Below are 25,724 nucleotides of genomic sequence, written 5' to 3' on the forward strand. Positions count from 1 at the left end.
CTAAAAGCCATTATGTTGCAATTGATTATTTTATTTTCCAATCAGCCAACAGTCCCAACTTATGGCTTTCTTCCCTTTTTACGCAACGACTGTCCTTCTCCAGAGAAAGCGACGAATCTGCCTCCAGCTTCATCCTGAGTGTGAAGATAAAATACTATTTTCAGAAACTCCTTGGAGGCTTAGAATAAATGCTTGATTCTGTTGACTCATGTGCCAGCCACCCATTTACCTTACTTCCCCATTATTCATAATAAGAAATGGCTTTGAAATAGAAATCATAATCTATTGAATTGAGAAACGAAACCAGAGAATCACAACTATGCCTCTACCATAGCCTTTATTCTCAGATTGAATGTACATCCTTTTGCAGAAGTATCACATTTTCAAAATGTTAAAAACATAAAATACACCTCCAAAAGAAAAATCATCTGTAACTCCACCACCCAAAAATATTTCCAGCCACTTTACTATATATGTTTATGTAAATTTTTCTAATACTTCCCCAGTCTCAAGTCGATGAATTTCTTTTCCAGTACACTCTAAAGGCTACAGAGAATTCCATCATTGGGAGAGGCAGTCTTCCACCATTGGATGTTACTCCCAGGTTTGTGATATTTTAAGCTGCTGTGGTGAGCAGCTTAATGTGTTTGCACACAACTCTGATTTTTTTCTTAGGAGTGTTATTCTACCATAAAAGGATTGCACAGTTAAGTTGTTTTTATTTTTATTTTTTATTTTTTATTTTTTTTAGGATTGCACATATTTTTAAGGCTTTTAATGTTATGGTCACTAACCAGCCCTCAGAAACATTCTATCAAGCTATTTTCCCACCAACAGAAAGAGGGCCTGTTTTTTCTCAACTGAAAACAGCAGGTATCTTTAACGAGCTTGTATTGCTAGTCAGTTGGAGGCATTCTCTATGGAAGAAGAGGATTTCACACTCCCTGATACACAGCCCTGCACCTGCCCCTGCCCCTGCCCCTCCCCACCCCATGCAGGAGTGTATTGCTGGCGGGGGCCTGTACAGGGCTTATGTGGTACCAGGCGACCATGTACATTTGAGTCATAGCTGAGCCATTCAGTCTTCCTTTCCTGCAGAGCCTTCGCTTTGTCCTGCTGTCCCTGTGTCTGGCTTCTCTCTTCTGCACACATTCAATCACAGCAGGCATCCTGCTGGTTTTGTCTGCTTAAAGGTGTATCTCTTAGGGCCTTTAGGCTGCCCTGCTTAGACTGGCCATCCTCTTGGTGCTGCGAATAGTTTCAGGGCTCCCTGTTTCTTGGATCGAGGGCTTTCTTATTTCTACTTTATGCCTTCATTTTAGTAGGGTACATCCTCCAAACGCTTCCTGAGAAAGGGTGCTTGAGAAATATATCCTTTTGTGAGATCCTACATGTCTGAAAATCGCTTTTTCTACTCTCACATTTCCCTGATACGTTGACTATTGTTAGCATGCTAGGGCTGCCATAACAAAATACCACAGACTGGGCAGCTGAAACTACAGACATTTAGTTTCTCATAGTTGTGGAGAATGGAAGCCCAAGATCAGGGTGCTGACAGGGTTGGTTTCTTTTGAGGCCTCGCTCCTTGGCTTGCAGATGGCTGCCTTCTTGTGATGTGCTTGCATGGTCTTTCCTCTGTACATCCAACTTTCCTCTTCTTATAGGAAGAGTCAGACTAGATTAGGGGCCACCCTACTGGCCTCATTTTAACTTAATCACCTCTGTAAAGGCCTTACCTCCAAATACAGTCACATCCTGAGGTGCTGGGGGTTAAAGCTTCAACAAAGGATTTGGGGGAACATAATTCAGCCCATTAGAGTTGGGTACACAATTTTTTGTGAAAGTTTCCTCTCAGAATTTTAGAGACGCTGCTCCATCATCTCCTAGCTTCCTGCGTCTTGCGCTAAGATGATGCCATTCTTAATCTGTGGCATAACCTCTTTCCTCCTCCTGGAAGCTTTAGGATCTTTGCCTCGATAGGGGGCTATTTTCATTCATGGTGCTGGATGCTCAAGGGGTCCTCTTGGCTGCAAACTCATGCCCTTCCATTTGGGGAAATTATTTCTCTGATGGTTTCTGACCCTTGGGATTCTCTAATCTCTTTTCAGAACTCTTTAGAAAGTAGAAACTTTCTGACTGCAGTCTCCACACTGGGGTGAGCTGTCTGGAACATTCCTCAGGGCTCGCCAGACTGTCCAGAGAAAGCTCCTCCAATTGCAGTGAGTAACCCTGGCAGCCAGTGTGGGAGCCAAGCAAGGGAAGGACACCAAGGGCGACAACATTCAGGATGCAAACTGTCACTCATTCTCTCTTTTAGTTCAGTCCTGCTACCCACTCTGCTGACAGCCCCAGTCTAGGGACCTGCCATGATGCCTCTTCCAGAAGACAAGCCACCAGCTTTCTTCTGGGGTCAGGCAGGCACAGCACCAACGGGGGCGGGAAGGGGCGGGGGCGGTGCTGTGGTTCTAAGTTCTTTGTGACACACATTCCATCTTTAGCCCCCCATTTCCAGAGGTGCCTTTCAGAGCTCTACTGTCTAAACCACAGGCAGCTCAGGATGCAGCTTCTCATGGCCTATGCAGTCTGTTACCACTTGTCCTTCTGTTCTGAGTCTTTCAAAGTTTTGTAGCAGTTGCCTCCTCTTCTCGTCAATGTCTTTATTGCCTTATTACCTTGTGCCAAGCTTTCATGGGGGTTCAGGATGGGGTGGAGCTAAGCGTGTGCCTTCAATCCCATTGTTAGCCATGCATTTCTTCTTGAATACTTAATGGATTAAACAGCTCCACCTATGCCTGCCAGCCTCGCCCTCCCTCTCCAGTACTCAGGTCACAAGTTAGGCTGGAGGAAGCCCCTGCTGAGGCCTCTAGGCCCAAGGCGGCAAGGGCCAGCCTGTAGCTGGCACTCAAGGAGGAATCAAGAGGCTGAGGTCTCATTGGGAACCACTCTTGTTCCTCCGAAGCCTGGAAGTTCCCCAACCACCCCACAGGTAGAGGGCAAGAGTTCAGTGGTCAAGAGGCTGGTGATGGCCCTGCAGCCAGGAGCTAGCCAGTTAACTGGTCCGAGCTAGCAGTCTATCCTGAATGTGCTCACAGAACATCTGCCTTTTAGCTTACTCTAGATCCCCAAGAGACTGAGCCTTTGAGAAAAGGAACCAGGAGAGCGGAGGGTCTAAAGTGTTGGTGTTCTAGAAATACACAGCATAATGGCCATGGCTGCCAGGTGGGGTGGGCGATCTGCAGTAGGGTGTGTTGGCTTTTCTGAGCTGGTTCCCAACACTTGGAAGAAGTACCCACAAGGTGGGAACCTACCCTTTGCCAACACCTGCCCCCACCTGCAGCCTTCCTTTCCTGTTACAGGGGAACTCCTGGGCCGGGGGAGGCCCTTCCCCTCAGGTCTCAGTGGAGGCCGTTTCTAGAGGGTGGTGGCACAGAGGCAGCCATGTATTGGTCAGGAGCTTGCCCCTGCACCCTGGGTGCCCTCGCCATCACACATCTTCACACTCAAATCTGTAAAATGCAGACAATCACAGCAGCCACCGCAAGGGACTGGCTGGGCATTAAATAGTTAAGTATAAAGCACCAACATGGGGCCTGGCACTTGGGTCAGGGCTCTGTGAGCGGGTATGGTGCTGATCACCACTACCAGGTGACACCAGAGCTATGACCTGCACACACACCACACAGCCTCAGGAGGATAATCAGGGCACCAGGGAGAGAAGCACCCCAGGCATGGGGGGAAATATGACAGAAATGGCCTCATTCAGAATGGAAAGTCATGACTAACAAGCAACACTTCTCGTTACCAGTGAAATAAACTCACCTCTTCAACCTTTTTGACCAGTGGACGTGAATTTCTGATGAAAGTGATCTTACCAAGTTTAAATTCATAATTGGGAATTCCTCTGTGAAGGAAAGAAAGGAAGAAAAATGTTAGTTGCAGGAGAAAAGCATTAAAGTTCATTCCTGGCAATCATGAGAAAAGCAAGCAGAAGAGACAAGCGCCATCCTGGCGACTCAACTCTAGGGTATACCGCTGTACCCATTCTGGCCTTGGGCCAGCCCTCTCGTGTTCCCCAGCATCCTTCCTGAAGTAATCAGAAGGCAACTGGGGCAGAGGCCTGTAGACCTGGTGCCTGGCCTGCAGCGAGGGGCCACCTGGAGGCTTGGGGGGCCTTCACCATCTCTGTCCTTTAGCCTCACAGACCCTGCAAGGGCTACACTCTCTTAGGACTGGGTAAAAACCACACTTCCAGGGGCACCTGGCTGGCTCAGTCAGTTGGGCGTCTGCCTTTAGTTCAGGTCATGATCCCAGAGTCCTGGGATTGAGCCCCACGTCAGGCTCCCTGTTCAGCGGGAGGCCTGCTTCTCCCTCTCCGACCTGCTCATGTTCTTTCTCTCTCAAATAAATAAAATCTTAAAAAAACAAAAAACAAAAATAACACCACACTTCCAGCATTCTCCTTTTGCTCTAACACACACAGTAGACAGGTGACATATCTAATCCCCACCACCTCCATGACGGCCACCGGAGCAGGAAACCTGCTCTGACACTCCCTGAGCCAAACGACAAAAACACATTAAGTAAGGCAGTTCCGGCCTCCTGTTTGAGGGAAGTTGACATAATGGGACTTGATCAATTATTAGAAGTCACAAAACAGGAAAATGGAGAGATGACTAAACAGGAACCAGAAAGATCTGAAACAGGAGAGGAAGCTGATCAGGTACCACTTGGAGGCAGGTAGAGGCTGAACTGCGGGCACCGAGGGAGGCTGGACTGCAGTGGGAGAGGCTTGGCGGATTAAGCAGGGCACCACTATCCTCCCCTCTCAACCCCCACTGGGAAACACAGGCTCTGGTGGTGCTCCAGCCCACTGAGAGCAGGCAGGGGCCGTCCATCCACACCGCCAGCCTCCTCAGTCCAGACTTTGTCTCTGGAGCTCGAGTGAGGTTAGGCCCACCCCAGGAATCTGGCACAGAGCCTCCCTGGACAAAGCATCAGGGTGGAAGCAGAGCCAGAGCAGACCCACCTTTTAATGTCTCCAGGCTTGATTGGGGAGGGGCTGGGTTCTACACCTTTCTTCTTCCCGTCCAGTCTATTCCCGGAGCCGGAGAAGGCCTGGATGAGGGAGCAGGAGAGTGCGCAAGAACTAGTGAGCACACGTGTGCCCTGGGGCCAGAGACTGCTGCCAGGATGTGTGTGGGAGGTGCTGCCCAGAACCCTTAAGGACTGAAGCCCTTACTCCCCAGCTGCTGGAGTACAGACAGCCAAGAACTTTCTGCCAAGCCCCTCAGGGGACTGCTAGTGAGATGAAAGGAACCTCCTGGCCCAAACAAAGCCACCCTATAAGGGCAGCCAGTAGCTAAAGACAGGTTGAAAGTTCTGGCCCCAGCCTCTGCAGGGCCACCCAGCTTGCCCCCTGCCACTCCGGGGTGGGCTAAGGCCTCTGTTGCAGCTGCCCCACACAGCTCAGCTCCACTTTCCAGTCCTGACTCCGCCGCCGCCTCCCAGCCCCCTGGTGCCAACACCCTGGACATCTCCACCTGCTTCCCAGGGAGGCTGGCGGGCCGCAGTGCTGGGAGGTCATGCTGCAACTTCCTTTCAAAGAGTCCCGTTCTCAGAGATAAAGCAAATGTGGTCACATCTGGTAAATCTAAGCGAAGGGTACACGCATGTCCTGTTTTAACTTTTTGGTAGGTTAGACATTTTCAAAAAAGAAGAAAAATTGAATGCTGCCTTACAGAATTGTTTCGAGGATTCCAGGAGAAAGTGGATGTAAAGGACCATGTAGCTGAGAAAGTGCCAGATACATGCGTGCACAAAAACTGCACGCCCAATCCCTGCAGAGGCCCCCAGATGGCACGGCGGGAGCACAGAAAGTAAAACTGTGGCCTAGTACTCACACGGAAGCCCAGCTCTCCAGCATAGCCGCTGTGGTCAGCTTCACCCTCCTGATGGGGACAGAAAAATGGGTGATGAGCCTCTCAGCAGGGACACCCCAGCTTTTCTCTTGGGCCTCTCACTGCTACTGCTTTCCCTGCGCCCCCAACAGCTGGGACACACTGTGCCCCTGGGAGCAAGGCACATGGCCGTGTCAAGCATCAGCAGAGGCCAATCTCGACATGTCCTCTGCCACGACACACGCAGGACAGCCTCCCACAGAAGCCCTGTTACTGAAGAGGGCAAACAGCGCGGGGCCACAGAGGGACGCTGGACAAACAACTTACGGCGGACTCCTCATGCTGGACTTGTCTTTCAGGCTCCTTATAGCCCAGTGGGGCATCGAAGTCCACCTGCGGTTCAAGAGGAACAGTACAATTTTGGGATGTACTTAGGCTTCCTTAACTTTTGTTTTTACTTGAGACAACCTTTTGTTTTTGAGACAACCGTAGATTCATATGTGGTTTCAAAAAATGCAACAGAAAGCTGCCCCTGTATACTTGGCCCAGTTTTCCCAATGGTAACATTTTATAAAATTACAGAGTATCACCATCAGGATAGCAACAGTGGCACCATCCTGCCCTCCTATTCAGATTTCCCAGTTAAGTTCTCAAAATTTTATCCCGAGTATAGGTCAATGTCTCCACCCCCACAGTCAAGATACTGGACTATTCCAACCTCGAAGGGACCCCTTGAGTTGTCCTGTTATAACCACACCTGCCTCTCTCCTGGCCTTCTCCTAACTCCTGGCAACCACTACCCCGTCTTCCACTAAAGTCTGGCCGATTTCAAGAATGTAGTAACAAATGGAACCAGACAGAATATAACCTTTTGGGATTGGCCCCTCTTGCTCAGCAGCATTCCCTGGAGACCCACCAGGCTGCTGTGGGTACCAGTAGTTGCTTCCTACACAGGAGCTGAATAGGCTTCCTTAGCTTTCCAGAGTATCCACGCTGTGGCCCGTCTGCAATGCTGGTGAGTGCAGCCACCTCAGAAGCGGCTAGAACTGTGCCACCTCTTGGCTGGAGATGGGTCACCAGGTCAGCAGCCTCCTCACGGTGTTCTGGCATCACCTTCCTCCTCTCTCACCCACACAGTCCCAGGGGCTGCATGACACTCTGGTGGGGCAGTGGCTTGCAGGGGTCATCAACTGCCCCTCTCCCCCCGGCCCTGTAAGCAGCAGAGGTACTCACGTTCATGTCACACTCAATGATGGACACGGCCTTATCAGGCTTCGTCTCCATCACCCGCAGTTCATAGATCTGTGGGAAAACCACCAACATCAGTTGCACGGTTTCGTGGCAGCATTGCGGGCTGTCACCACTCATGTGACTACGGCTCCCTACCTAGCTCCTGCAGACATACTGTTCACCTCCAGGGCACCCTCCCCCAGCCGCACCTCTTGCTGTGACAAAGGGGCTGCCTTTTGCGGGGTTCAGCTGCTTTGATGCCTGCCCAGCACTCAAAAGAGGCTGTTCCCTGTAAGCGGTTCAAATCAGACAGGGTAGTTATACATCAAATTGCAAAAGACACAACCTTTATCCCAGGAAGTTCACTTCTAGGAATTTATTCTAAGTAAATAACTAGCTAAACACCCAAAGAAAATTCTGAGAAGGCTCTCTCCAACATTGCTTGCTAATAATAGTGCATGCTCAAAATACCCACCAATAGATTGGTTAAGCGAGTGATATTTGTCCACATATAAAGAAATTACAGTCACCAGGGGAATACTATACAGCCGATAGGAAAATAAGTTAAAAAGTCAGTTATACTGCTGTGTGTCCAAGATGATCTCAAGTATGTAACAAACACAGAAGAGTCCAGAAGGGTAAGAGCTAAAAGTGGCAGAATCTGCTTTTTCCTGCATTGTTTTTGGTTCTTTTTACCTAGGGTATGTCTTGCTTTTGTAAAGAATAGTCCAGAGCCCCACCATGGAAAAAAAGCCTAAACATTAGTAAAGTCAGAGGGCTTCGTGTGCCCAGGCTGCTTTCTAAAAGTTTCCTCATTATTTATAGAAGATAAGTAGCAAGGCATGCATGCCACTGTGTGGATGTAACCCAGTTTCTCCACTCAACATCCGGGCTGGCTCCACTGGTTTTGCCATCCCGTCTACACCACCACCTGTCGATGCTGGGGCCACATGTTCTCATTTTGTTTTAGTCGTGCTTTCAAACTGCAGGTCACAACTGATTAGTGGGCCATAAAACCAACTGTGTCATAACCAGAGCTGGGAAAGAAAAATCACGGAAGGAGCACAACAGAAACACTAGACTATGCTGCATGTGGTAACAAGAAATAGTTCTGTGACTTTTTTTTTAGTTTTTTGTATTGTCACACTGCATCTAAAACAGTAATTTTGTTTTATTTTTTATTTTTTTTTAAAGATTTTATTTATTTATTTGAGAAAGAGAATGAGAGAGAGAGCATGAGAGGGGGGAGGGTCAGAGGGAGAAGCAGGCTCCTTGCTGAGCAGGGAGCCCGATGTGGGACTCGATCCCAGGACTCCAGGATCATGACCCGAGCCAAAGGCAGTCGCTTAACCAACTGAGCCACCCAGGCGCCCCTAAAACAGTAATTTTAAACTACCTTTAAACACTCAACAGGTATGTAGAATTTCCAGTTATTTTTACTTATTGAACATTTTCCTGGATTGCAAATAGAGAACACTTTCATTCTGAACATTCTTCTTTTCCAATATTTGAGATGTCCTCGTTTCAGGCTTACATGTTAAATACTATTACCACTTTATGTGGCAATGTTTACCAAGATTTACTTCGTATTTGCTAGTTTATTTGCTCACCGTTCCTTCTGGCATGCTGGTCTTTCCTTCTAGGATACTGCTTACTCCTGAAGCACATGCTTTTAAAGTTCCATTGGTAAATAAACTCTCTCTGATTTTGCTAATCTGCAAGTATTTTGATTGCATTCTTTAAAGATGAAGATGACTTTGGTGACAGTTCCTGTCATCCTTTGAAGATACAGTCGATCCTTGAACAACACAGGTTTGAACGGCACTGGTCCACTTACATGGGGAGTTTTCACAGTCTATTTTCTCTCTTAGTAACATTTTCTTTTCTCCAGCTTACTCTACTGCAATAGCCCAGTTTATGGCACACATAACATCACTGTGTGTGTTTGTTGGCTGTTCCTGTTCGTGGTAAGGCTCCCAGTCAACAGTAGACTATTAATAGTGAAGTTCTGGGGAGTGAGACGTTATACACAGAGTTTTCACTCTGCAGGGCTGGGTGACCCTAACCCCGTATTCTGCAAGGGTCAACCGTTTTCTGCTATTTGGAGCAGTAATGGCTGCCGTTCCTTTCTAAGTACCTGCTTTCTGCTTACCTCTTGGTACCTGGTATTCGGTGTCTGCAACTCACCCTGTGTGATATACCCTATACTCCCTGTAACTGAGCTGAAGGCCAGCTCTAAAACAATTTCACTTACTGTCTCTTCACAACATCACCACTCCTCCGCTCTCTCCTGCTGGCATTTTCACTGAGCGTGTGTAATTTTCTCAGGATCCCCAATACCCTAGTCTCCCCTGTGCTCATGACCTTGATTCTCTGTGTAGATTTCTAAGGTACTTCTCCAAATTTAGCTTTCCTTTCATGAATTCTTCGTCAGCTGTTATTTAACTCTTTTGACTGTTTTTCAAATCTTCCTATTTTTGGTAGTCTTTTGCTGATTGCTAAATTTTATGATTCCATTTCAAAAATGTTTTTGAACATCTTATACATAATTACTTTATGTTTGCACCTGAAAGTGCCAATACCGGGGCCCCTGGGTGGCTCAGTTGGTTAAGCGTCTGCCTTCGGTTCAGGTCATGATCTCAGGGTCCTAGGACCGAGCCCTGCGTCTGGCTCCCTGCTCAGTGGGGGAGTCTGCTTCTCCCTCTCCTTCTGCCCTTCCACGGCCCCAAGCCCCACCCAGCTCATGCTCTCTCTCAAATAAATCAAATCTTAAACAAAACAAAACAAAACAGAACAAAAAAAACCAACGAAAATGCCAATACTGAGTTCCTTAAGGGTCTATGTCTGCTTTTCTTGTCTCTGCTTGGGTGTCTGGTGGTTTTATGAATTCTTGTTTGTTTGTTCCATCTACAGCAGTCATGAGGGCTTAAATAAACTGGGGCCGCTTCTCCCAGAGAGTATTTGGGTTCCTTCTCCTGGGATGAGGACAACATCCACCTCTGGGTTGGTTTAAGCCCCTCTGAGGGTCTTACTTTAATGTGGAAGCCTCCAGTTCAGATCTCCCACTAAAGCACTGACATGGTCATTTGCACGCAGGACAACAAACACTATGAGAGATTCTTTAAAACCTATGTTTTTAGCAAGACCAACAATGTATTCATAATCTAGACTTCATCGTAAAATTAACCGGATTTTATGAGAAGGGCCCTTTAGAGTACCTAGCCTTCCATACTTCCAGAAGTAGAAGTCCAAACATGCCTTTCAATTCTATGTAACTCACCTTCCCTTTCAGTGCAAAAATTTCAATTTATCTTTTATCATCAATTTGGATTGTATTTAGCATTACTCCCTTAATATTAAGAACACTAACATAATTATGAAAGTCTCAAGTATTCAGTTAAGGTAGAGAGCACCTAAAATGTCCCCTACAAAGCTAAAGGGAACAAGATTACTTCTTGGTTGAGGAGAAAATATAAAAGTGTGATTCAAAACCCACAGAATGAAAGATAAGGATTCTCAGCAACAGACGCCTCAAACAGTAGGAAACTCAAAGAACACACTGGATCCCTACACTGACATGGAGGGAGCACCTGGCTGAACCACAGGCACCTGTTCTCAGTTGTGAGCACCCGAGTCCCCGATGGGATGGGAGAGTGTGTGAAGGAGCAGGCAGCTGGCTCAGGGAAAGCCGGGCAGGGGCTGTGGTCACTCCTGAGCACCAGGAGGTCTGCTCTAGCGGCAGCTCCGCGAGCATCACCATCCGCTGTCACAGTGGGTGAGGGTATCCACGTGGCTGTGCTCCATGCCTGTGGCAGGATGGGTTATCAGCCGGCTTGCCAACTATGACATCTTTCCTCAGCTACTTGCCACGGGTAACGGGGACGTGGATAATGTCTTGAATTCTGTGTCGCTTAAACAGGACGTGAGTGAGAAACGGGAGGGCGAGCGATGACATTTTAGTTTACAGCTAAATTGTCTAGATCCAGGCAGCTAGGCAAGCATTGAACCACAGATGAACGTATGTGGCGTTCAGACCCGAAAGACTCATGTCCCAGAGGAGCTCCTAAGGGAAAACCAGAGCTGAAGAGAAGAGGAGGAAGAGGACACGTGCTCCCATGAGGAGCGGGCTGGTGACCGCAGGCGACACCGTCCCTAGGCGGAGCCAGGCTTTGCTCTCCCTGTGCCGCGCAGCACCTGGCTCCTCGGGGGCCTGCCCGAGGGGGTGACAGGGACGAGGGCCCAGGCTGCTGCTTCTGTGCCCCCACAGAGCGGCCCAGGGAGCAGCTCAGATCACAGGCACAGCGGAGCGCTTCCTGCCAGAGGCACGATCGGCAGCCTTGGCTTCACGGGGCACAGACATGAGATTAATAATGTTAAGCTCATGCATCTGCAAACACAATCAATTCTCCAGGCAGAGCTGCTGAATGAATTACTAGAGGACCCTGAACACGCATCCACGGAGACTTGAAAAAGCAAGCAAACAGTAGGCAGCCGTCATGACAAAAGCCAGGCACACCCTGCCTAAAAAGAACCCCCACTCAAACCCCAGAATGGAGACACTCACAGTGCTGGCCCCATGGTGGAGACGCTCACCTTCTCATTGTAGTTGATGGCAATCACATCCCCCGTGGTCAGACAGGCAAAGTTTCTCAAGGCGTTTTCTAATCTGCAGACACACACTGTCAAGGCAACATGGCAACATGGGTACCTTAAATCTGAAACAAGTTCCATGAGGGGTTTAGATCATCTCCGTCATAAAGTATACCAGACAGACATGTACCAAGCTGGTGCTGAAACACACGGCTTTGATACACTGGGATACTACTCAGCAATAATTATGGAAGGGTAAACTCATAGCAAGGATGAATCTTGCAAACACCGCTGAGGGAAAGAACCTGCCACAAAGTGTTCCCTCAAGAAAGGTAGCTTTCTGAGGGCTGGGAGGCCCTGGGAGGCTCCTAGGGCTGGAGGTCAGGTGAGGACGGGCAGGCAAGGCCACAGAGGACCTTTCAGAAAGATGGAAATCTTCTGGTTACCCAGGTGTTCACATTTGCCAACTCATCAAACTGTGCATTTTATTGTATGTAAATTACATCTGAACAAGTTGATCTTCAAAATCCCATGGGAGGACAGAAGGGGGGGGCGGCGGGGGAATGAGTGAATGATAAATAGGCCCCCTCAAAAATCAAAGATGTTCTCTTTGCCACTTTCGCTGTTTCTATCTTTTGGGTGGTAACCCAACTTTAGGGGTATGTTTCAAAAGAAGAACTAAAAAAATAAAAATTAAAAAAGAAGAAGTAACCTGTAAACTTTTTTTCTAATAGTAAATAATAATAACTTCTTAAAAACCGAATAACTCAGGGCGCCTAGGTGGCTCAGTTACTTGAGCGACTGCCTTCGGCTCAGGTCATGATCCTGGAGTCCCGGGATCGAGTCCCGCATCAGGCTCCCTGCTCAGCGGGGAGTCTGCTTCTCCCTCAGGCCCTCCCCCCTCTCACGCTCGCTCTATCTCATACTCTCTCTCAAATAAAAAAAAAAAAAAATCTTTAAAAAAACAAAAACAAAACAGAACAAAAAACCCTGAATAACCCAAATGCCCAGGCGAGGGAGTAACGCCTAATCACATGGAAGATTTTAACCACATCATCCTCATCAATTCAGAGAATTATTTTAAATAGAATGGTCAAACATACAACGTGGCTCCAGAACCCAGCAACGGGACATGGCATAGCAGGTGAGGCTCTCAGAGTCTGAGGGTGCAAGACTCAGCCTGTCTAGGATCCCTTCTCTTACTCTTACCCTGTCTCTTACTCAGACAGCCTTCCAAGATGAGAACAGCTTTGTGAAAAGGGTATTCTGTGCATACCGTTCTTTGTCCCCTTGCATAAAATGCTCGGCTACTGGGGTGCCCTCCCTTAACTCCTCCAGTGGCCCTGCAAGGCGAGAGGCGCTGAGCTGTCAGAGCCAGCCCATGCGGCCTCTGCAGGTAGAGCCGGCTTCTGCCTCACAGCCCTGCGTGCTCCCCCTTCTCCCTGCTGTGCTGAGTCTGGCTTTACGAAGACTGCCTCCATCCTGTCAGCCAGACTCGGGAGCACCAGACTGCCTCTCAGCTGACAAAAGGGACACACTCTTTCTCCAAGGGCTAAAAAGTTAACCATGCCTACAGAAACAGCCTCTGAAAACAATCTAGTAAGTCTGTACCACAACACACATGAAAATGCAGAGAAAGACCAGAACGGGCTGCAGTCATGGAGGCAGACACCCCTGGGCACTGCCAGCCAGACAAGCACCTCCAAGGCAGAGCTCTGAGGCACCAGGCAAGCAGATCTTGCCACAGGATGTCATCCTGCTGTAAGATGGGAAGCATCCAATGAGAGCCGTGAGCACAGCTCTCCAGGCACCCACTGTGCCCAGGGCCCAGTCATAGGGGGGACTCAACAGGCTCGTCCACAGACACGGTCAGCGAAGACTCAACACAGCCCACCCACATCCAGGACACGGCCGGCAGCAAGCTTGCTCCCGGGTTTGGGGTGGGGACAAGGGTGTACAACCAGAGGAGGGTGGAAGCAGGTTTTTTTTTTTTTTTAAACTGTCTACCTATCTGTATTGTTCAATTGTGTTTTTTCAAGCCTTTTAAAAACAGGCGGTGGAGTGACCACTCTGTAACACGATCTGAACAAGCCAAGCTGAGGCCTCGAAGCCAGAGGTCTAGATCACAGACCACACACAGCATGCTCCTTGCCCACACCAGCTACTCCTTAAATTATCAACACACATGTCTGGCTTACGTTCAGAGAACAATATCAAAACCCACTAAAACCTAAAATCTTTTCTTTCCTCTTGCTGACAGAAAATGTACTCTGTCAATGCTCCCCACTGGTTTGGAGTGCAAAGCGCTAACCTGGGTAAAAGGTGAGGCTGAGGAGCACTCATGGCTGAGTTGGGGCACCAGGGACCCACTGGCGTAGGGCCCAGAGGGAGACCAGCCAGCCTCTTTCCACCAGAACACACTGAGCTTTGTGCCAGGTGCCCCAGTCCACCTGGAGGAAGGGTTCCATTTTGCCCTTGAGGAAGTGTCTGGAGAGCATTCAGAAGCATCCCATCGAGGGCCCAGGGTGTTTGTCCAGGGCCACACTGGGGTGGACGTGCTGGCCAAACGCCATTCTTCTCTAATCACTACTTCAATCACAAACCAATGTGTGGTCCTCAGAGTAGGCACATGCCCAACAAAGAGCTCGGTAGTTTATAGAGTACTGGCACACCTCTCCTTTGTCCAGAAGAACCCTTCTTATCTCAAAAGGATACACTGCTTTGGGGTTGGTGATGTCCAGGAAGTCAGGGCTCTGAGGCTGGAATTTGGAGTACGTGGCCACTTGAAGGTTGACACTCTCCACCTGAACCAAGCCCCCTTCTTCCAACAGCAAATTCTGCATCATCTAAAGGAAGAAGAAGGCTACATGAGGCTCCTGGAAATTAAGTGGCCGGCGTTGAGCGCCATCTAACCACACCCTCAGCAGGCCCAGGTCTGACATTCAGATGTCTTCTTCCTTGGGTCCCTGGAAGAGGAACCTGAGATGAGGACTTGGGATTTGATGTCAGGAAGGAGGAAAAAGCAAGCCAGCAAAAAAGTCAAAGACATGAAAGGAAAGCCTTGGGGTGCTACTGGGAGGCTGCAGCTGGCAATGTGAGTGTCTCTGCCAGCCTCTGAGAAAAGATGGTCCACTGGGAGGGTCACCTGGAAGTGTGAGGTGCCAGCAGTGCCAGGTCTCCTAGGGGCAAAGTGTTTCCCCAGGGAAGCTCACCCCGCCCCCCATACCTCCGAGCTGTCCCACACCCAACTTACAAGGCCTTGGGGCAAACAGGGCTGCAATGGAGGCAGGATAATGATGACACTAGGTGGGTTCACCTCACATGGAATGGCCCTATAGCTAAGGCACAGGGTGGCGACAAGTCCCCAGAGGGGTCTGCTACGGGGGTCATATAAAACTGACAAGACACCCCCACACCTCTATGAAATCACCCTGCATGGTGGACACTGGCTGAGGAACAAGGCGGAGAGAGAAGAACATAGGCATGGGAGTACCTGGTGTGCAGCAAGTCAAGACACCACCACAAGGCTGACACTCGGGGGTCTGAGACAAGGGGGGCGGGCCAGAAATGGGAAACCCGGGCACCTGGGTGGCTCAGTTGGTTAAGCGACTGCTTTCGGCTCAGGTCATGATCCTGGAGTCCCGGGATCGAGTCCCGCATCGGGCTCCCTGCTCGGCAGGGAGTCTGCTTCTCCCTCTGACCCTCCCCCCTCTCATGTGCTCTCTCTCTCTCTCTCATTCTTTCTCTCAAATAAATGAATAAAATCTTTAAAAAAAAAAAAAAAAAGAAATGGGAAACCCTGCATGCCTTGGAATGGTTTTTAGCTTTTCTTATTTTACAGTTGTTGTTGCTTTTTTTTTTTAAGATTTATTTGAGAGAGAGAACGTGAGCGCTCATGTGAGTGTGAGCAGGGGGAGAGGGAGAGGGAAAGGGAGAGGGGGAAAGAATCCCAAGCAGACTGTGTGCTGAGCGCGGAGCCTGACGAGGGGCTTGATCCTAGGACCCTGAGATCATGACCTGAGCCGAAACCAAGAGTCAGCCAACTAACCGACTGAGCCACCCAGGCGCCCCTTAGAGGTTCTTTCTTTCTTTCTTTTTTTTTTTTTTAAGATTTTATTTATTTATTTGACAGAGAGAGACACAGCGAGAGAGGGAACACAAGCAGGGGGAGCGGGAGAGGGAGAAGTAGGCTTCCTGCAGAGCAGGGAGCCCGATGCGGGGCTCGATCCCAGGACCCTAGGATCATGAACTGAGCCGAAGGCAGACGCTTAACAACTGAGCCACCCAGGCACTCCACCCCCCCCCCCCAGGGTTTCTTAAAGAGAACTTCAAACATACAAAAGCAGACAGAACAGGGAGGGTGTCTACCTGGCTCAGCCGGTAGGGCATGAGACTCTGGATCTAGGGGTTGTGAGTTTGAGCCCCACGCTGGGGGTAGATTACTAAAAATAAACAAACAAAAACTTAAAAAAAGGGGGGGGCAGAGAGAACTGCACAAGTGAGCCTCTATACACCCAGCCCTGGCTTCAACCATGATCAGGTCACAGCTGACCTCGACTCCTCAGTCACCACCCCACTCCCTGGCCCCATCCCACACTGGGTTGCCCTGAAGCTGGTCCCAGGCACATCCCTTCCAGAACACTTCCCCCAGGTGACACTGTTGAACAGTGCTGCTGACCACAGAGGCTCCACAGAGGTAGTTAGGAGGTGACTCTAAAAGTCCAAGGACAAGATGCACGTAAGAGGAAGGCAGGCCAAGGCCAAGGTGGGCAGAGGTCATGAGCAAGGCTGGAGAGTGAGCACGGCCCCACGGACAAGCCTGTTGAGGTCCCCACACACTCTCATTGAAGGGTGCTCGCCAGGCTGGGGTGGTCGCTCCAACAAAAGCTACGGGCAGGCTGAGTAGGATGGAAAGGCAACGGACTTGGTAACTGGGACGTTCAGTGACCTTGGAGAGGGACAGTTTCACTGGAAGTGCTCTAAGGACTGGCAGTCAGTCTGCTGCAGCCCAAGCTCACAGTCCCTTAGGGATTTCTTTGGGAAATCTGCCAGAGAAGACGGAGGGTAACCAATGGCTGGAGGAAGGACACAGCCACTGGCAGCTCGAGGAGGAAAGGCAGGATCCCAAGCCCCCTGCTTGTGGTTGAATCAGCAGGCTCAGACAGGACTTGGGGAGAGAAGTGGCTGGTGGAAGAGCCCGAGGGCAGGGAGGAGGCTCGCTCCAGGTCTGGTCCGCTCCTTGTGTGCACAAGCCCCTGGAGGGACTTGGTCACCATGGGGCATAGGTAGTATGACAGGCACCCCGCGGTAGGCATCCACACACTCCCAGTGGTCCTGGGCAGGGATCTCGATCTAGGCCAGTAGATGAGGCCTCAGGTACTAGAAGAGAGGCCAGCATCTGTTCCAGGCTGATTCACCCTGAAGAAGCCTGGGAGCTCCGGGTGGGATGGAGCCTGCCAAGCAGCTAATGGAAGGCACCTGCTCACATACCTGCTGGGGGTGGAAAAGATCCTCAGGCCGGCTCTGCAGCAGCGTCTGGGAAACCCCCGGCAACCACCCACTCTAGCCAAGAGCTGGAAGACCAGCCCAGAAAGAAGCAGGTTCACGTTACCTAAAGAAGCTTCCCAGGGAATATGCTATTTCTCAGCAAAAGGGATCCAACTAGTTTTCTGATCCAAAATGGTCTGAGAGCCTGGACAAGGGGCCACCCAAAATCAACGTCTGTGGGTTAGGGAGAGAACCTTTGAGGTACAGTTTTCCCCAGAGTTACTATCTCCTCTTTTACCTCTTCGTAAGAGTCACAGAGGGCCTCTGAGGATCCAGAATGGCCCTGGGAAGTTGTCAGTACCCAACACTTCAGCCACCCACAGCACTCTATCTGATGAATAGGACAAGGCCTTGCACCCATGAGGGGCACCTGTAAACCCACACAGTAAGGTGCTGGGCAGGGCAAGTGAGCAGGGAAGCAAGTGGAATCTGGGCTTTGAGGCATGAGTAAGAGCTCCCTGGGGGACTGAGGCTAGAAAACAACATAGGAGAGGCCAGGCAGCAGGTAAGATGGGTGAGGTGGGGGAAGAGCCTGGCCCAGAGGAAGGGCCTAGTACTCAGGAAGGACCCAGGCTCAAGAGAAAGTCTGAAGGCAAAAAGAGAGGCTTTGTTTCCATGGCAAGGAAGTGATGTGCTTTGGAAAGACTCAGTTACATACAAGCATCTAAGCGCACTCGTGCGCACACACACGTGACAGAACTGGGGAGAAATTAGTAAAAGTGGGGAGATGTATTAAAACCTAAAATCCTGTACTCAGACCACTTCAAAAATACTCCTGCTTTATTATTTTTACAAAAGCCTTACCCAGGAGATGGCAGGTAAAGAGCATGGCTGTGGTTTCTGGGCTACCGGTTGATCGACTGTCAAAGAAAAGGCCACGCCTCTGAGCACACAGAGCCTTGTTCCGAATCCCATCCTTGTAGCCATGACAAACGCTGAGGGCTGCCCTTCTATGGGGCCCCAAACCTGAGTCAGGCCCACATACTCTCCGAGACTGGCGCGGCCCCACTCACCCAGTGTGGGAGGTAGCAGATGCCCTCATCAGCCACAAACTCCAGCACACCGCAGTGCGTCATGCGGTCCGAGTTCTTGTTGGTCAGTTTGAACAGCATGGGGTAGGTGATGTTGAGTCGGCCTAAAAAGGAGAGAGGCTGAGGCACAGCTTCTGTGAGGAAGAAGTTCTATTCCCCAAACACGCTTCTCTGAAAATCAGCCTCCCTGGGTGCCCATCATGGCTCCACACAGCCTTGCTCCCCAGAGCAGGCCTTCAGACCCACGAGGGCCTTCGGCCCCTAGGTGCCTGCCCATGCGCCCCCCATGCACATCACTTGGCCCAGAGCTCAGGAATGTTTGGTGACCCAGGGACACAGTACTGGCTTACACTTGAGGCTTTCTGAAATCCCAGTTTTAAAAGGTTGTATGTTAACTCATTTATTCATAAATAATTAATTGCCAACCACATGCTGGACAAAATCCCTGCCTGCAAAGGTTTCTAGTTAGAAAGGTGGGGAGAAAAGAAACACGTGCACTGAGATGTTGCAGTGCTGTGGGAAGGGTGGCATGGGGGAGGCAGCATTCCTGTAGTCGTCCATACCAGTCCTGGGAAGGCCAGAGAGGAAGCAGCCTGAACAAAGGCATGGAAGGAAGGGGAGTTCAGCCAGTTTCGGAATGGCTGGCCATCAGGTGAAACTGGGGCACAGGGACAGGGTTGAGAGTGTGGTCAGGAGGAGAGGGAGGCTGGGCCAGACACTATGCTGGGTGGGAGCATTCAGCAATGTGGGCTCTCAGCAAGGTCATGACACAGTACGCCTCCTCACTCTAGTGGTCCCAAGAGCAGGCGGCATGGACAGCCAGAGGCAGGCACACAGGACTACTGGCAGGCTGACCCAGGAGGGCGGGAGGTGCAGGCAGTGTGAAGCAGGAGACCCAAGAGAGTCAGGGACCTGGGGGATGGGTCTGGGACAGACTGATGCAGTGACAAGTAACAGTGTTTGCCATTTTCCAGGCTCTCGCTTACTCTTTCCAGACCAGTGAGGCAAGGACTATCATTACTACTTTTATCTACGGGGAGCTAATACGCCCAGTCAGCGAGAAGCCCAGGATCACACAGCCCAGAAGGGACGATGCTGGGATTCAACCCAGGCTGCCAGCCCAGGTCTGAGGCTTAACCACCAAAGCTCACTTTAGCCTGTCGGCTTAAGCAGACATGGCCACAAAAGCTCCATTCAGTGGCAGGAGGTATGGCAGACTCCACCTGGGATCTTCCTGAAAATTATGGTGATGCAGATCAAGTAAGAAGCTTGGGCAGGAAGCCACAGATGGGGGAGAAGAGCCTGCAGCAGTGACAGCAGTGGGTGTGGGTGTTCTCGCCCCATCACCAAGGGTGACTTGGATGCTGGAGTACCGTGGCGAAGGGCCCAGAGGCCAGGCCCTCTGTCCCCCTCACGTTCGTGAGGCAGAACGATGGTCTGTTGGGGTGAAGCAGATCAGGTTCCAGCCAAGGATCCAAGATTCTTGTGGTTGGAAGAAACCCCTGTGCTCCTCAGTCTGGTGGTTTTCACACTGCATTTTCGGATTTAGAGAAGTGCCTCGGGGCTCCTGAGCCCTCTGCACCATCTCACCTCCTCCAAACTGAGCAGTGACCCTTTTATAAATTAAGACTCTCTGTAAGATTTCATTTGGACAAAGTTTCTTCCATGACTTAAAAGATTTGAACACTGTGATCTAAGCCCCTTGTCCCAATCCGTGTCTCTTCTCAGACACCTGTACCAAGGGTCACACCTGGCACTCAGTGCCTGGGTCAGCTCAAATGGAAAGGCAGGCTCTCTGGGGGGGGGCCTTGTCTCCTCCTCTATGATGGGGCTATGAACCCCATGGGTCTGTTAACCTACTGGCTGTGCAGAAGCTAGAATTACAGGCCTCCACCGGGTGTGGCCACTGCCACTGCTGGCACTGGTTTAGCCCTGCTGGCTAAAGGCCACCTCCTGCCTTGACTGGTGTCACATGGGCTTGGGCTATTTACACACATACCACAGGGCACCACCTAGGAGGGGGTACTCCTGCCACATAGCAGCTTTGATGGATGGGTGCTGTGTTTCCCTGTTTAAAGATGAGGACACTGAAGTTCAGAGGCCAAGTCACTAGTCTATAGCCAGGCCAGGCGCAAAGCCCCAGCTGGAATGATACCAGACCCACGCCCCTTCTCTATGGTGCTGCCCCACATGTACCAGACACTGATTGTGGACCCGCCCTCTAGTGGCCTCCACGTCTCCTGCCTTAGATAGGAGGAACTCACACCAGAACCACCACTGAATCTCGAAAGGAACTGATTGTGCCTGTGGCTGGGGGCATGAGGTCTCCATGGGTTGTTCTCATGGGATGAAGGCTTGAGGAAAGAGAAGTATGGCTGCTCTCACAACCCACGGGACTTTCTGGCTCCTGCTATAAGAGAAAGGACCTGAGAGAGGCAGCTTCTGAGGCAGAAGACAATAGCTCAGTTTTTGATGTGCTTTTCAATGCAATGGGGCAGACAGGGCCTGGAGCTGAGGAAACATGTTTGGGGAAGAGATGAGAAGCCTGCTGCATAGCATCCTCCTTGGGAGTCCACTGCCTCCTTTAGGAGAAAACCTAGTGAACCCAGCCAACAGCATCAGGGTGATGCCCCAGCAAAGTGAAAAGCACTGGCGCTCGAACTTTCCTTTAGTCCTGATGGGATCTGAATAAGGTGTATATGTGTGCTGGGGGTGAGGATTCAGAAGAGCAGAACCCCCGAGGGACCTAGAGCTGAGTATTTGCTGGCCCCAGCCTGGACAGCTGGCTACCACCAGCCACCACCCCCCCGGGGCATCTGCAGGCCCAGCCCTCCAGTCCAGCACACACCCTCCACAGACAATTCCCAACCAGACATGATGAAGGTTGCCTATGTCCGGACATACTGAAGAGCATGTGCCAAGTTTCTGATGTCCATACTTAAATGACCTCAGTTCCCTAGTCATGGAGAAAATACTTACTGAGTTGATCGAGGGCTGAGGGCGGCATAATTACTGTGGAAAGAATATTTAAGAAACATTAAGAAAATAAAACTAAAAAGGCAGAACAAAAGCCAAAATTTAGTTTCTGTCATATCTTTAAAACATACGAAATGATACTTGTGAGGTAGCCAGAATTTCATAATGATCTTTCATAAGGAATTTTACTTGCTATAATTCATTGTGGGGGAACCAAATGGCTATTAGCCATAAATCTAATCATAATTAGGACTCTCCCTCCCACTCCCAGACCCCCTTAGCAAGTCTAGGGCAAGTAAGATATTCACTGTAACTAGCTTCTGGTTACACATGCAAAACAAGGGCTACTGACGACTATAAGCACTGCAGGCTGAGGGCAGGAAAGGTTACTATTCAAAATAAAAACGAGCACATACTCTTCCCTCCTTTCTCCACATCTGACCTGTCATTAGGCCCTGCGAGCATGGACACGGAGAAGCAGCGGTACTGCGTGGAGAAGCGGTTCTGGAAGACCCGGGGAATTGGGTGGTCGAACATGTTGAAGGAGAACTACAAGGAAGGAAAGAAATGCTGGAGTTAGTACAGAACAAAGGTCCATTTCTTCACGTTGAAAGCCCAAACAAGTCAGGGCAGTTAATGCTGCTGAATGTCCTGGAAGAACAAGATGCACCAAAATCCTGATAGAGCAGAGCAATCTGCCGGAAGCACTTCCCAGGAGCCTGGGGAATCTCAGATCTGTTTCTACACATTCGGCCCTGTCCAGTCTCATCCCTCCTGTCTAGATTCCACTGCTTTTGGACGGTGCAATCTTACTAAAATATACAATTGACCACATCAAGCCTGTCATTAACCTCTTTCAGTCTCTCACCCCTCACCCAAGGACCCAGGCCAGACCTCACACGTACCTCAGGGACTTGTTACTGACGGCCCTGCAATCTCCTACACCTGCCACACCTGGTTCCTCCATCTGGAACACCTTCCCTCTTCTCATTAATTAACAAACAAACACTTTACTGAGTGCCCACTATCTGCTAGGCTCTGATCTAAGCACTAGCAAAACATCACTCTAGGATGTTTGCTCACTAACAGGTACAACATCTGCCTTGGAGGAGCTGACATTCAAGACAAGGGAAACAAAAGAGTAAAATAGCTGCATGTCTGGTGCTGATAAATGCTCTGAGGACAGCACAGAGTAAGGGACAGAGAGCTCCTGGGAATGCTGTTTTATTTTTTAAGATTTTATTTATTGATCTGAGAGAAGAATAAGCGAGAGAGAGCAGAGCACAAGCTAGGGGAGGGGCAGAGGGAGAGGGAGGAACAGACTCCCGTGGAGCAGGGAGCCCAAAGTGGGACTCAGACCTGAACTGAAGGCAGATGCTTAACTAACTGAGCCACCCAGGCACCTGGGATTGCTATTTTAAATGGGTGGTCAGAAAGGGACTCTGCAGAGACTTGAATGGCAAGAGGGAGCCAAGCAAAAAACAGGGACTGGCATTCCAAGCAGCAGGAAGAGCAGGCACGAGGTGTTTGCACTCCCTCCCCTGGCTTCCATAACCATCCCTTCCTTGTTCCAGGAACATTCCCTGCTTTGCCTAGGGTTTGGACTGGTGCCCCTCCAAGGTGCTCTCATGTTACACTGTGGTACTCCCTCATGTTAATAAGTAAAGTCAAGACATGGTGCCACCAAAAAGGTAATACCCCAGCTTTTAACATGAGGCTTAGAAAACTTGTGACACAGTAATCTGGAGTCTTCTCAAAGTATTGCAATTACCCTGACTACCCCCCTCCAATGTAAAACTGCACAATAGGGTACATATCCCAAAGAACCAAAAGCAGGCTCTTGAAAAGATATTTGTCTGAGGTTTGAATGTTCATAGAGCACTATTCCTAATAGCTAACAGGCGGAAACAATCCAAGGGTCCATCAACAGATGAAAGGTGAAAAAAATGTGGTCTACCCAAAGGAATATTTTTCAGCCTTTAAAAGGGAGGAAAACCTTATCACATCCTACAACGTGGATGAACCCCGAGGACGTTATGCTCAGTGAAATAAGCCCATCACAAAAAGACAAATACTATTTAATTTCACTTATATGAGGTCCCTAGAGTTGTCAAATTCATAGAGACAAAAAGTAAAATGTTGGTTACAGGAAACAGGTGAAGGGAAATGGGGGAGTTATTCTTTAATGGATACAGTTTCAGTTTTGAAGGATGAAAAAATTCTGGACATCCAGTATTCAACAATGTGAATATACTTAACGTTACAGAATCTACGCTTAAAAATGGTTAAGATGGTAAATTTATGTGTTTTTTACAAGTTTTAAAAAATATCTCACAATGGACAAATATTTCTTGACTTGATTCCAAATATACATTAAGTAGAGGGAAAGCCATCTACTGATAAGGTCCTTTACCAGCAATTCCAAAATTAGCAAGATGAATCTGCGGTCTTCTACAATACAAACACAGCATGTTCCTGCTTAAAATTTCAAATGGCTCCTCAATCCCTAGGAGCTTCAGCATAGTAGTTTTCAAGTCTTTGTCTCTCCTTTTAAGCTGAACTCTGTTCCACAGTCTTGGCCAGAAGTGTAACAAATGTGAAGGTAGAGCAGTGGGAGTTTCCCTAAGCCTTTCACTACACCACCCTACCCCATCTAAGCCATTTTATCTCTTTGCTCTCATTCCTCCTTAAATCAGAAAATCCCCACAAAGTATTTAACACCCTTAACAATTTGCCTTCAATCGACCCATAGACCTGACCTTCTGCCCCTCCCTTGCTGCTCCCAACCCCAAGTCCTACTTTCTTTTATAATCCCAATGCCTAGCATATTGCCTAGACCTCTTCAGGTATTCAACGTCTTTAAGTGGATGAACTTGAGAATGGAAACATGATTCAACAATGACATACTTCGCATAAAACCTAATAACCATTATTTATTTTTGCTAAAATAAACAAGTGACATTGAGGCAATGCCGAACCATGGTAATGAGACTAAGCTTTGCGGCCACACTTGGCTTCAAATTTCCACTCCCCCCTTCTCTGACCTCGAGTAAACTACTTACTTCTTTAAACCTTCGTTTTTTTTCATGGTTAAAATGATAATAATGATCCTTGCCTCCAACCGCATTGTAAGGGTTAAATGGGATATGGTGTAATAAGGGACGGTGGGTGTTAAAAACTGTGTAACAGAAAAAGCGCCAGCAAAAACTAGCTACTACTGTTATTTTTACTGAATCGCTTAAATAGCCAAAGGCATCATTACAACGGAGGTATGACCCAGAAGTACCTGGGGAGGAACTGGGGCAAGGGCTGAGTGTTCCCTTCCATGGGAATGGCCCCCAAGCATTCTCCCTGGGGGGCCCCTGACTCGACTCCTCACCCCCAGCAACGTTTCAATTAATTTGGTGTTATGGAAACTTGTTACGTGCCTAGCACTTGTGAGACCCGTGGGTGGACCCAAACGTAGAAGATTCCTTTTCACCCTGAAGGTGTTTAAGTCCAACTGAGAGAAAAGTCGAACTACGCCCGGGACCAGCGAAGACGAGCCAAGGCCGTTCGTGGTCAAGGGTCCGGCTCTTGCCCGGCCGGAGTGACTCGGCATCTCCGCGGCGGTCCAGTCAGCCCCGCCGGACCCGGCCTCGGCCCCTGGCCCCAGCCGCCAGCCCCAGCTCCCAGCCCCTGCCAGGCCGCACTCACCATGATGGACACCCCTGCCTCGCAGATGCCGCTTCGCCCAGAGAACGTTAGGATGGGAGCCAGCCGACCCTCTCCGCTCACAGCAGCCGCCGCCGCCGCCGCTTCCGCTCCGACGCCCTGGGAGGCTCACCGGAAGTGCCGGACCTGCGACCCGGGGGGAGATGAGGAAGACAGGGGTAGGCTGCAAATGAGAAAAAGCCAGGCAAAGACGCTAGGGTCTAAAATTTCCCTGTAGTATATACTAAAATACCCTTTCCTAACTTTTTGTCCGCTCTAAAGTATTTTTTATAACTATTTTAAATTACATTTTTTTAGTACTCCCCTCTAGACGAATTTAGTGAGGCCCACTCTCCTTGTCGACTACAATACCCAGAATGCACGTAGACCTTCCGGCTTTTGCTGCAGCCATCGAGGATACTGGCGGAAGTAAGCTACACATCCGCCTTCGAACTACGCCGAGAGCTTTTTGAAAATCGTAAACTGACGACTTCGATGTATAAGTGAATTTAATTTATGGCGAGGTTTCTTTTTCCTGGCGTTCCCAGCGGGAGGCAATAGGCTTCTCTTACCAAACTAAAGATGTCCACCAAGTGTCGGATTTGTGGGTAAATGGGAGTCAGGATTGAAGTGGGCGACCGCGTTTGCGTCCTGCCTGTGGATGACGGTCCTGTAGGAGCGGGCCTGACTTTTCCAGCCGGAATGGGGGAGTGCTAGTGCCCGCCTCCAATGTGACCCAATCAGAAAGGGAGAAAAGCTG

General features: G+C 49.5%; 1 protein-coding gene across 2 annotated transcripts; it reads right to left on the reverse strand.

Annotated features, from left to right (window-relative positions):
* Positions 1 to 10: 10 nt before the first annotated feature.
* Positions 11 to 25,654, reverse strand: UFD1 (ubiquitin recognition factor in ER associated degradation 1). Of its 2 annotated transcripts, XM_027576297.1 has the most exons (13): positions 25,537 to 25,654; positions 24,968 to 25,111; positions 21,714 to 21,820; positions 21,275 to 21,307; positions 18,278 to 18,399; positions 14,433 to 14,563; positions 11,721 to 11,793; positions 7,131 to 7,199; positions 6,225 to 6,290; positions 5,901 to 5,948; positions 5,027 to 5,115; positions 3,820 to 3,901; positions 11 to 134 (listed from the first exon to the last, which is right to left on the reverse strand). In XM_027576297.1, the coding sequence occupies exons 3-13, from the start codon at positions 21,718 to 21,720 to the stop codon at positions 60 to 62; spliced, it is 795 nt and encodes a 264-aa protein (XP_027432098.1). In that variant the 5' UTR covers positions 21,721 to 21,820; positions 24,968 to 25,111; positions 25,537 to 25,654; the 3' UTR covers positions 11 to 59. The 2 variants fall into 2 exon arrangements, with proteins under 2 accessions (XP_027432098.1, XP_027432097.1); XM_027576296.1 differs by lacking the exon at positions 25,537 to 25,654 and having other exon boundaries at positions 21,688 to 21,820; positions 24,968 to 25,125.
* Positions 25,655 to 25,724: the final 70 nt, after the last annotated feature.

Source organism: Zalophus californianus, chromosome 14 (genome assembly GCF_009762305.2).
Source record: "Zalophus californianus isolate mZalCal1 chromosome 14, mZalCal1.pri.v2, whole genome shotgun sequence".
Taxonomy (NCBI): domain Eukaryota; kingdom Metazoa; phylum Chordata; class Mammalia; order Carnivora; family Otariidae; genus Zalophus; species Zalophus californianus.

Excerpts from the sequence above, each read along its gene's own strand:
- UFD1 (XM_027576296.1), bottom strand. Across the intron at positions 5,949-6,224 it reads TCCAGCATGAGGAGTCCGCC|GAGGGTGAAGCTGACCACAG; the intron begins GTAAGTTGTTTG and ends TGTCCCCATCAG. Across the intron at positions 5,116-5,900 it reads CTGGAGAGCTGGGCTTCCGT|GCCTTCTCCGGCTCCGGGAA; the intron begins GTGAGTACTAGG and ends TCCCTCATCCAG.